Source organism: Rattus norvegicus, chromosome 2, assembly GCF_036323735.1.
Source record: "Rattus norvegicus strain BN/NHsdMcwi chromosome 2, GRCr8, whole genome shotgun sequence".
NCBI lineage: Eukaryota > Metazoa > Chordata > Mammalia > Rodentia > Muridae > Rattus > Rattus norvegicus.
The window spans coordinates 80766308-80778573 of record NC_086020.1 but is presented as its reverse complement, the minus strand read 5'-3'; the positions used below and the strand labels follow the sequence as shown (position 1 = coordinate 80778573).

Here is a 12266-nt window from a genome sequence, read left to right as displayed (position 1 = left end):
TTCTTTTTTTTTTCATCTTTATTAACTTGGGTATTTCTTATTTACATTTCGAGTGTTATTCCTTTTCCCGGTTTCCAAGCCAACATCCCACTAACCCCTCCCACTCCCCTTCTCTATGGGTGTTCCCCTCCCCATCCTCCCCCCATTACCACCCTCCCCAACAACTGGGGGTTCAGTCTTGGCAGGACCCAGGGCTTCCCCTTCCACTGGTGCTCTTACTAGGATATTCATTGCTACCTATGAGGTCAGAGTCCAGGGTCAGACCATGTATAGTCTTTAGGTAGTGGCTTAGTCCCTGGAAGCTCTGGTTGCTTGGCATTGTTGTTCATATGGGGTCTCGAGCCCCTTCAAGCTCTTTCAGTCCTTTCTCTGATTCCTCCAATGGGGGTCCTATTCTCAGTTCAGTGGTTTGCTGCTGGCATTCGCCTCTGTATTTGCTGTATTCTGGCTGTGTCTCTCAGGAAAGACAATAGATTCATTTATGGGATCAAATGAGGATAGAGATATTAACCAAGAGACCAACAGGGACTGGGTCTTCAGTGAACAGGCATTCAGTGTACACAGACAAGATGCCTCTCACTGCTCAGGGGACACTATCAGGGGTGAAATCAGGCTGCGCGCAGGGTGAGCTTATGATGGGGCATGTGCACAAGCATGCCAGGCAGCCCAGGGCCTGAGACACACATACCTTCTTGGTGGAGCTGATGACCGTGCTGAGCACAGAGACTAATTTCACAATCTCTTTGTTGTCAGAAATATTCTTATAATAATTCTGGGTTTGCACGGGAATGGGCAAGTTTACAGATGCTAACTCCAGTGTTTCTAAAGTCAAAGAGGAAAAGAAAAACATAAATGTTAATATCAACAGTCATATTTTGAAAAACAACAGAACATATTTTGAAAAAAAAGTGAAGGTTTCTATAATGATAAAGACACATAAGATCTGCATAAAAGCAATGAGAAGGGTAGAGGGCATTGACAACCTTAACTGTTCTGGAACTAATAAAATTAATCAAGGTGTGCAGCCATCCAAAGAGCGTTCCTTCAAGAAGGAATCCTGGGTCGATAGCACGTTCTGCGGCTCTCAGTTTTCTGCTTCCTCTCCGGCTGTGTGACAGCCTGAAACAAGCACAGTCTTACATCTCACCGCTATGAAAACCTGTAGCCCAGCATTCCATGATGGGGCGAGCGAAGTTTGGGTCTCCTTGGCAAGGTCTGAAGAATTGTTACTGACTGTCGTAGCTGGAAGCTCCCTGCATGAACTGGGTCCAAAGAACTGATCTTTGTCTAGCCTGAGTCAGGACCTCACTGACTGGAACAAGGGAAAGCTTCAGCCACGCAGTATTTTGTCCAAAGAAAAGAAAGAAATTTACACAATCACCCCAGTCACTTAACTTTATCAGTATCTAAGACTGATAAAGTTAGTTTGAGGTGAAAATCGGGGCCATTGTGGTTAGTTTGGGATCTAGAAAGAAAGGCACCAGCAGTGACCATGACACAGAAGACTCTCAAAGGCTCTGGCTCTGGAACATCCAAAGTCCACACACACACACACACACACACACACACACACACACACGCACGCACGCACGCACGCACGCACGCACGCACGCACGCACATGCACAAACCTAGAGCTGTGAGCATGCCAAGGAAGGAGGGGGAAATGCCCAGTCTTCAACTCTCCCTAACACTGAGGCCATCATAATCATTATGTAAAGCTTGGGTGCTGTTCCTTCTCTCCTAAACAGAGTCCCTAAGCAAAGGGTGGGACTTCTGGGCTCAAATCTGTAAGGGAGATCTCCATATGCTCTTAGCTGACCTCTAAACAGCCAGACACTACTGCAGCTGATGCTGCAAACAATATGAATTGTTACAGAATTCGCCCAGGGAGGTCAGCGCTCGTCCGTAACATTCTTCTGCTGCTTAGCTAGCTTTTTGTTTTCTTGTATTTTGTTATGTTCTCTGATTTTGTTTTGTTTTTTCTTTTTCTTTTTTTGTTTGTTTTTTGTTTGTTTGTTTGTTTGTTTTTAATGTTGTGATTCAGCACTCCGATTTCCTTTTTCCTATTCTGAATTTCATTGTACTTCAACCTCAAGAGTTTCTCTTTTTTATCAATTAATTTTAATATATTTTAATTATTAAATTTTTATTAATTATACATGCTTTCCTCCCTCCTCAATGTAGTCCAGATCCTTCCCTCCTCCCATTACCCACCAAACTTTATGTTCTTTCTCTCTTTAAAAAAAAACTCAGAATCTAAACAACTAAGCAAAAGCCCAATAAGACAAAATATGCCAAAGTAAGAGAAAAATTGCACACACACACTGACACACACACCACACTCACACACACACATACACACTCACACACACCACAAACCCTCACACACATTTACACACACCACACACTCACACACACCACACTTACACACACATACTCACACACACTCATACACACACCACACCACAACATACCACAAACCCTCACACACACTCACACACACATACACACACACTCACATACATATGACACACACCACACACACACATACACACACACACACACTCACACACAGTATTCATTTCCTGCTGGTCAACTCCCTGGCATGAGGCCTGCCCTGAACTGAGACTCCGTTGGAGGAAACTGATTTTCCCTTTCCTGGCAGGTCATCAATTACAAATAGCTTCTTGGTTAGGGTATGGGACACCGTCCACTCTGTTGTCTCAGTGCTATGACCGTGTCTGGCATGGACCTGTGCAGGCCTTGCATGCACTGCCATCGTCTCTGTGAGTTCACATAGGCATCATCCTGTGTGTGATCAGTGGCATGGCTTTGTGCAATTTAAATCCTTTTAAATTGAAATATGCCACATATTGATGTACAGATTCAGCATATCCCATTTAAATGTTTCAACTGTTTTTTTTTTCATAGAAACTAACAAGCTGGTCTTAAAATCTTACAGAAACATGATGGATCCAGCATATTTTACTCGAGTTTGGGAAAATAATAAAATGGTACAGGACTCCCACTTCCTGACTTCCCAGAGGAGTCCGCGATAGAGTGGGGAGGCAGTGGAGCTTATATTCCTTACTCCTGCGGCCCTGCTGTCACTCAAGCAAGTGAGCCTGGCCACTCATGCTCACACAGACTGCCTCGACTGTATGCCATGAGTCACACAGAAAAGAATGGCATGGAAAGGAAAGAAGAAAGAAAGTTCTTTCTTTGGAAGAAGAAAGGGTTTAATGGGAGTGGAATGAGAAAGAATGAAACAGAATGGGGCTGGAGAGATGGCCCAGCAGTTAAGAGCACTGACTGCTCTTCCAGAGGTCCTGGGTTCAAATCCCAGCAACCACATGATGGCTGACAACCATCCATAATGGGATCTGATGCCCTCTTCTGGTGTGTCTGAAGAGAGCTACAGTGCACTCAAACATAAAATAAATATATTTTTTAAAAAGGAGACAGATATTTGAACAAAGAACGATATAGGTGTATGAAATTGGGAAATTATAAGTAAATAATTTTTGAGAGCTTATGACAAAGCTATAGCAGTGAAGACAATGTCACAATAGAACAAGCAAGGCCTGAGATTAACAGAACAAAACCAGAAGTCCAGAAATAAACGTGTGGATTTACACTCGTATCTAAGCGAGTTTCAACCCAGATCTCAAGAAGATTCAATTAGAGCGTAAATGATTTCTTAGCTTAACAGTGGTGGTACAAGTATACACCCACATTGAAACTAATGAACTGCAACGTCACTGACAGTGAATCGTGGACTGAAATACAAATGCTACACAACTTTAAAAGGGTACAAAGCCCCTCAGCCTTAGGCCAAGCAACTGTTTCTTGGACACACGATGAAAATACAGCTAAGTGGAACTTAATAACTCTGATTCTCCAAAAGATGTCAATGAGAAACTGAGAACGAATCTGTAATGTAAATGTATTCTAAAGGTTGAGTGGCAGGCAGATCCCTGGAGCATTCTAGCCAGGGAGCATAGTCAGTTGATGATTCCCAGGATCAGTGAAAGATCCTGTCTCAAAGCACAAGATGCACTGCAATTGAGGAAAACACCCACCATCAGCTTCTGACCTCCACACGTGCACGTATGCATGTAAGCAAACAAATGTGTGCGTGCACATGAGCGCGTGCACAATAAACAGAAGCACCGCTACATGTGTGCCAGAATTCTTCATGATAGAGCAAAAGAAAGACAATCGAATTGTGCACTAACTTACCAAAGCATAAACAAAATGCAGGTGATCTGCACTGTGAAATACAATTCACTGATAAAAAGAAGTGTATATTATTTGCCCCGCCATCCTAGCGCTCAGGAGGTAGGAGTGGGAATCTTGAGCTCAAGAGTATCCTGATCTGACAAGTTCAAGGCCAGCCTAAGCTACACATGTTCTTCTCTCAAACAAACAAGTCTGAGAATGAAGCCCCTAGCAGGGCCCTTGCCTGGCATGTGCAGGGCCTGGGGTCCCATCTACGGCACTACGATAGGGAAAATGTAGCATAAATGTTACATGCTACACATTGATGAAAACGGAAGTACCATGACAGATGAGGAAAAGCAGTCACAGGACCCCACACATAGCTTGATCAACTGCTAGGGATGGAACATAGATCAGTGGCTTCCATGGGCTAAGAAAAAAATGGAAAGCAAAAGGGATGCTCAGTGGTGCAGGGGTTCGTCCTGAGAAAATAAAATGATGTGCTAAAATTATACAATGATGATACTCAAACCATACGAAACAACAACAACAACACACACACACACACACACACACACACACACACACACACACAGGAAATAAACCTTCTAAACTTCACAGTTAAAGGCAGCCAGGCTGCAGTCTGTTGCTTCAGTTCTTTGGTCATGATCTCAGTACTTTTTTTTTTTCTTCTCTGGCTGTGGCTCATGATTGAACACATTCTTAGGAGAAGACTCTGAATTTTAAATGATTCTAGGGGCTAAAGCAATGTTTCCAGATTAGATTGAAGCTGATTCCATAGTATCAGTGCTGTTTTAGGTTTAATCCATGGTTTGGTTGTATGTATGTGTTGTGGGGGAGGAGGATCATACATATGCACATAAGTGAAGGTGCCCACAGAAGCCAGAACGGGGTGTCCGATACCCTGAAGCTAGAGGTGCAAGCAGTCATGAACCACTAGAAATGGATGCTGGGAACCAGACTCAGGTCTGTAGCGTGAGCAGTATCTATTCCTAGCTGGGGAGCCATCTGTCCAGCTCCAGATAGTGCATTTTAGCTTAAGCTAAAAATAAATGAATAAGTTAGTTACAGGGAAGTATTTTCGACTCTTTCTACCTTCCTCATTAGTGCTATTTCAAAGAAGTACTGGCTTCAGTTTCTTCCTCATAGTCATTTTATCATCTCAGCGGAGAGCGTCACCAGCAAAATTAAACCGTCTGCTAACCGCAGCGCTGACTGGAAGGGAGTGCGAGGACTGAAGATGACATCTGATATCATTAGCAACTCGGATGTCTTATGCTCCCCAATTCTACAGACTACAAATGAAGGCCGCAGGATGCACAGCAGCAAGCAGGATGTGTTAACAAAACAGAATTACTAATAGGTCAAAGTATCTGTAACGTGCCAGGAAATACGGATCGTGAGGAAAACCAGTTTCTCAGTAAAGTGTGAAATTAAATGCATTTCTTGTCTTCAGCCATTAATAGATCAGACCAAACATCAGCGATGCACCAGCAGTTGTAACAGATGCAACAGAAGCAGGAGATAATGTGACACTGACAGATCAGTATGTGGATCTTAACGTTTTTAAACCCAAAATGGGCTCAGAGATTGATACTCTTATTGAACATGATTTGAAAACTACATATGGCGCAGGAGATAACTAGAGGTCTCTATAAAACATGACTTGCAATGACTATGTTTTAAAAGTTGGGAGCGTGGGTTAGCAATCGAGAGCATTTGTTCTTCTTACAAAGGACCCCAGGTCAGTTCCCAGCACTGTATCAGGTGGCTCCCAACTCCAGCCCCATCTTCTGGCCTCCATGAGCATGCGTGCATGTGTTGTGTGTGTGTGAGAGAGAGAGAGAGAGACAGAGAGACAGAGAGACAGAGAGACAGAGACAGAGACAGAGACAGAGACAGAGACAGAGAGAAAGAGAAGCAGGGAAGGATGGAGGGACGGAGGGAGGGAGGGATGGAGGGACGGAGGGAGGGAGGGATGGAGGGACGGAGGGAGGGAGGGAGGGAGGGAGGGAGGGAGGGAGGGAGGGGCTTTCCATCTTTAAAACCTCTAAAGCATACTTACCTTGGAGTTCACTTTCCTCCACCTCAGTGTCAGAATCACTGTCTTCATTGCTCTGCACAGCAGCCATCTTTCTTTCACGCATCTTTCTCTGGAATGGAAAAAAGGATGCTCTTCAACTTGGCCCCATCTTTAAAAACAGCAACTTCCAAATGAATCAGTAGTTCACACTCTACCAACCTTTGACAACAGCTCGCTGCTCCACTGTCTAACCCCCTTGGGGACACTGATGATACATTCCACAGCTTTGTTCAGTGTCTGCTGTATGTCTTCCAGGGCAGGAGTCATAGAAATGTTGGGAATGGCCAGGGTGACACTTGCCCGGAAAATGGGAAGATGGTTCTGCTTCACCTTAGATGCACCTTTACTGTCTGAGTTAATACACTGTGTTTAGTTGAAAATGGAATACACTTAATACTCTCCAAAAAAACTAAGGCATATATAATACTCGTGTAATTGGACAAACATTGGTCAAGTCAGTGAGTGCACGGATATCTGAAGATCTGGCTTTGCTCAACACTAACAGTGATTCAGTGGATCCCAGGTCATTCTGCCGATGGTAGCTTGCTGGTACCTCCCCATAAGGAGACTTCCAACTAAGAATGAGGATTAAGTATAAAGTCCTACCCAACATTTCTAGCATGATAGTGACAACCAAAGTCATGCCAACAATGAGGTGAGTGCCGAGTAAGCAAGCAAGAAACAAAGAACAAACACTATATAATAAACGAAAGTTCAAACAGGCAACTTTGGGAGTTTTGAATCAAATACCTTCCACAGTGAATACCTTCCAAACTTTGGAGCCGTTTCACATGCAGGAAACAAATGCAAATGTAACTCATGATCTATAATAAAGAGGCTTTGAAGGTGGGCTATGGCTATCGGCTTAGGTATTTAGACAGAGATGCATGTGTATGAGCACGGGAACCGCAGGTGATGTTTATATGGTTGAAAACACTTGCAATGCACAAGGCTATGCACTAACTGTGATTTAATGTATTAGCCTACGAGCCAACATTCGATGCATTCTTCCAACAGCCTTGTGTCTAAGGAAAAAACTGTCTTTCACTGTGAAGTAAATCAAAGTTGCCCCAGAACCTTCTTTCATAGGCCTTTCTTTTCTTCATCCACTTTAAATGCAATAGTATGCTCCCCTTTCATTACAAATCTTCCAAGTAAGATTTTATTATCCTATTTCATCTCAATTAATTACTATCTCCTTCTCTACTCTTCTTAATTTAGATTTTAACTTCAGACTACCCCCACTCTTTGTGGGGTTTGAAGCACACGTAGAAAAGCCAAAACCTTTTTCTGAACACTGCTAGAAAAAAAAATGAGGGTATTCAGAATGAAAAGCTGAAGTATTGTGGAAATACTAAAATAAATTCTAATTTTAAATGGATGACCTCAATTGCTTATCATTAATAAGATTGGTTAATAATAAGACTGGTTAAGAATTTGCCACTGATAATTCCCTCAAGGTTTTCCTCTCTTGGATTAAATAACTTTCTTCATATTTTTGTCTTATTGCAGGAAAATTTTAAATTATGTTGATTTTTGTGTCATTGGGATTTCAGTAATCTTGGCAAACTAATCTTTCTGGGTCCTGGATTTCTCAGTTTTAACCTAAGTGATGAGAAAATCCCCATCATAGAATCTGTTGAGATGACCAAAGTTCATGCTGCTTAGAATTCTAACACTCTGAAGAGCAGAGTTTTTTAAATTATTTAAATTTAATAGGGATGTACAAAACACACACACACACACACACACACACACACATACACACACACACACCCCTTCTACGTAATTAACCAACAGAACATTGTGCAAAGAGCATACCCCGGAAGTTAATCATGTGGGAGAAATGAATGCGCCTACGAATGGCCTCAAGTGTATTCCTGGTCACTTTCAAAAGAGCATCCGTGTTTTGGTGGTTAAAATAGGAGAGCAGCTCACGGGCTTCCTCTAACACCTCCATTTCTTTCTTCTTTCTTGCAATTGTGGTTAACGGCAGAGAACTAGTCCCAGCATTAAAGGAAGATGCCAAGGCCTCGGCACACCCCTCTCCTCCTCCTGAGAGAAAGATTGATCCATTACATCACGGGGAGAAAATTAAGATAAACTACATGCAAGCTCAATATCAGTTAAATGCCCTACATCTGAGAAACTGAGATCACAGAGGAATAGGAAGAAGAAACTCGAGCATAAAGTGGCCCAATAGAGATCGTCTCCAGGTGAGAAAATAGCCAATAACAGATCCCGGAATGTAGGTTAAAAGTTATACACTGGGCCCCAAGGACCTGTATTCTAGTGTGTTCCCTCCCAACAATAGTTCTAAAAACCTTGGGAAATGACATCTTCCTCCTCTCTGTAGGAAAAGTTTTGTATAGTTTAACACAAAATATTTAAGATAAGCAACCAAGCCATTTGTGCAGAATCATAACTTCAGATTCATAAATATCAGAATAAAATTGAGGTATTTTTATAGAAGTATAAAACTGATTGCTGAATAGAAAATTAAATTTTAGTTTTCAGCAAATATCCTGGAGGAAAAAAAAAAGCGTCCCTCCTCTCTGACCTGAAGTGTCCCCGTTGGGACTGGCATTCTCATGGCGGACTTTTTCAGATGCTTCTTCAGGTAGGACGTCCACATCCAATAACATGTTTATTAGCTCATTTACTGCTTCCTCCACTAGGGAGCTTTTAAAATGGAGTTTCTGAGCGCCATTCACACAAAGGTCCTAACAGCAACAAGAACAGAAGACGACAGTCACATGTCTTTATCTAGCTCTTGAAAGTTCATCAGGAAGATCAGAACACACAGATTTAGCCTTCAATTGATACCTTAGCTTAAGCGATGACTTGACTGTGGCGGTTAATCTCAGTCATCAGTTTGGGAATTAGAATTATATGAGATAGAGAAATCTGTCTAGAGTGGGTAGTTCCACTCCCTGGGCTTGAACCCTAAACTATATAAAAGTGAAGAATGTGAGCTGAACATAAGCATCCTTTTCACTTCTCCACTGGAAAAGCAGCATAGACAGCTGTCTCAAATGCCTGATACTCTGACTCCCCTGCCGGGAAACACTGTAACCCAGAACTGTAACCCACAATGAGCCCTTTGCCCTTAAGTTGCTTCTGTAATGATATTTTACCTACAGAAACCAAGAAAGTAACTAACACAGCAACATACTCATATTCACCCCAGCCAGGCATCCCAAAAGGAAAGCATGAAAGACAAGAAAACCAACTGGATCCAAGTGAACAGAGCAAAGCTGCAGGGTACTGCTGTTTGGTTTTAGGTTTGGTTTTTTGGTGCTTTTTCCCCAGCATAGAAGATGCAACTTCCAAAGCCATCAGCAGCTTTCCCATCCCATGGAATTCCCTTCATATGATGTGAGTCTGCCCTTCACATGATGTGAATCTGCCCTTCACATGATGTGAATTTGCCCTTCCTATGATGTGAATTTACCCTTCCTACCGTTTCAGATCTACTCTCACTTCAGCTAGGTTGTACCTTTCTCAGGAATGAAGCAAGACAAATGTAACGCAATATGAAGCTCTGTGGTAGATTCTGTGACTGACAGATAAAGATAGGTAAACCACACAGAAGTGTCTTTTTTACGCCTACTGAGGGAAAGCTCAGTGAATGGAGACTTTGTCAGTCACAGTTTCCAAGTCCATTTCAATTTTCATTGATTTATACATTGAGACGTTAACATGTTCATGGACTGTCCACATCCAATAGTTCACGGTTCTGATACCTCCTCACTCATCACTCTTGATTTCTACCCACCCCTCTTCTGCAGGAGATGTGACATCTTGATGCTATTAATGTGTGGAACAAACTTTTAAACTTGGTTATTCTAGTATTTCCTGGACCAAACTTTTAAACTTAGTTTGATATATATCTTCACTTAACTTCACGTAACTACAAATCTTTACCCAGTCTTGTTTTGTGTTTGAAGCCAGAAAACAAGGAGTTGTACTGTGAGATGCTGGCCTATATCTATACATGATATGATTATTACACACAAAAACTCACAACTGTAGATACCTACATAAGACCAAGCCAGTTAAAACATTCAGCAAGGAGAAAGAGAAGCTCCTCGGGCTCTATCCTAGCTGAGGAGAATTGATAGTTGATGGGGGAAAGAGAGTTGGTTTTCCTTGAGGAACGCCCACTGGCAGGTTGCCTGTGTCCTAGTGGATTATCCCACAGACATGTACCTATGGGAGAGGTTTACTGGACTCAGTGTGTTTTAAAAATGACTTGAAGAGGGACCAGGGGAAGCAACTCTCAATGATTAATACTATTAATCCAAGATTATTCAAGACCCTCAACTCTTTCTAAGAGAAGACATAATTATAAAAGTGCAAACAAGATACAAATTTAAAGAATGAATGAGGACCATGTCATGATGGCATCATCTAAATGTTCCTACATCAAACTAAACCAAAGATGCTCCCTACAGCACCTGCCAATCTCAGTGACTCATTTCCACATTGACAACAGGCATAAAAAGTGTCCAAAGGCTCTGGCTTTGAGTCCCCAACATCCCCTTCTTTATTAAGCAGCTCTCATGAAAGAAAAAACCCAAGAGGTTCCAACTCAACACAAAGAGTTATAGCAGCTAAACACTGAAGAGAGCAGAAATAGTCTTTCCTAGGAAGAGCACACCAGCTGGTTACTCAAAACCAAATGGTCAGCCCTAAAACATATGTGTAAGTAACATTATACATACTGAGCAGGCTATATTTATGTAGTTAGAAATATATATAGAAATATACACATGTATATGTGTATAACAACTAATGAAAAGGGAGCCATGAACTTTAAATAGAGCAAGAAGGAAATTCTGGAGGTATTTGAAGTGAGAAAAGGAATGGGGAAATTATGTAATTATATTTTATCCTCAAAAATAAAAGAATTAAAAATTTTAAAACAATATATGCATAAATGAAAACAGTTTTAAAATACAAAACAAACAGTTCGTAGAAATAAGTCAACCGAAAGCACTTACTTACACTGGTAATCAAAATATATAGATTAATTTAGATATATGATTTTGCTATTCAAACTCAAATTAATAAATTGTAGGAGAACAGTATTTGTCAAAGGGTAGTGAAATTGGTATTACTGTATTATGGTATTAGACATTGGGATCATTCTTTGAGAAAACAATTTGTCTATAACCATAAAGAGCTGTGAAATGAAACTAAACAATATGACACAATAATCCCATTTGGAAGCAATGGTCCTGAAGACCAAAAAAAATTATACAAGTATATTTATTGTAGCTCTTGGCAAAATTGTCGATTTTGGAAGCCATTTAATGTCCAATAGTAAGAAGCAATATATATCATCTCAATAAAATATTATGAAGGTATCATTTACGTGCTGCCTGTGAAAGCCATTGAGTGACATGAAAAAAATATATATATATAGCAAAGAAATACAAGCTAAGAGGCAAAGCATAAAAGCTGTATGCAAGCCTGCAGTGAGTACAGCAAGACTTGTGGAAAACATAAAACCATAAAAACAATGGTGATATGATTGGTGTAAATGCTAATATCTCTGTTTTTAATATCTAAAATTCGATGTAAACCACAGAACTTATGATGAGGAGGGAACATAAAAATCAGCTGGAAAAATATTAAAAATCATTGTGAGAAGGGCAAACAGAATTCTAAAATGTGGGCAACCCTAAAGTAGACTGAAGTTTACCAAATTTGCAAATAGGTTTTAACACCAAACGCCTGGTTCGCTTAAAGAGTTGCCGGTGAGCATGAAACCCTCCTCTTCCAAGGAGATCCGATTCAGGTGGGTCCTCACGGCTAAGTGGCTGAGAAACATGGGTTCTGTGGCTAGAATACTTCTGTAAAGAACATAGTCTATACCAAAAATACTGAGATTCCAAGACTCTGGGTCTTTTCATGTAAAGCAGAGTAAGTCAT

At 41.2% G+C, this 12266-nt stretch overlaps 1 protein-coding gene across 3 annotated transcripts in view; it reads right to left on the bottom strand.

The window, feature by feature from the left end:
* Positions 1–12266, bottom strand: part of Dnah5 (dynein, axonemal, heavy chain 5) — a 317737-nt gene that overhangs the window by 207345 nt on the left and 98126 nt on the right. For all 3 annotated transcript variants that reach the window (XM_039103563.2, XM_063281529.1, NM_001419569.1), the window contains exons 18-22: positions 8887–9049; positions 8148–8381; positions 6486–6676; positions 6309–6396; positions 689–822 (exon numbers count right to left, since the gene is read on the bottom strand). In XM_039103563.2, coding sequence (XP_038959491.1) covers positions 689–822; positions 6309–6396; positions 6486–6676; positions 8148–8381; positions 8887–9049 — 810 coding nt within the window. The remainder of the gene's footprint in view (positions 1–688; positions 823–6308; positions 6397–6485; positions 6677–8147; positions 8382–8886; positions 9050–12266) is intronic.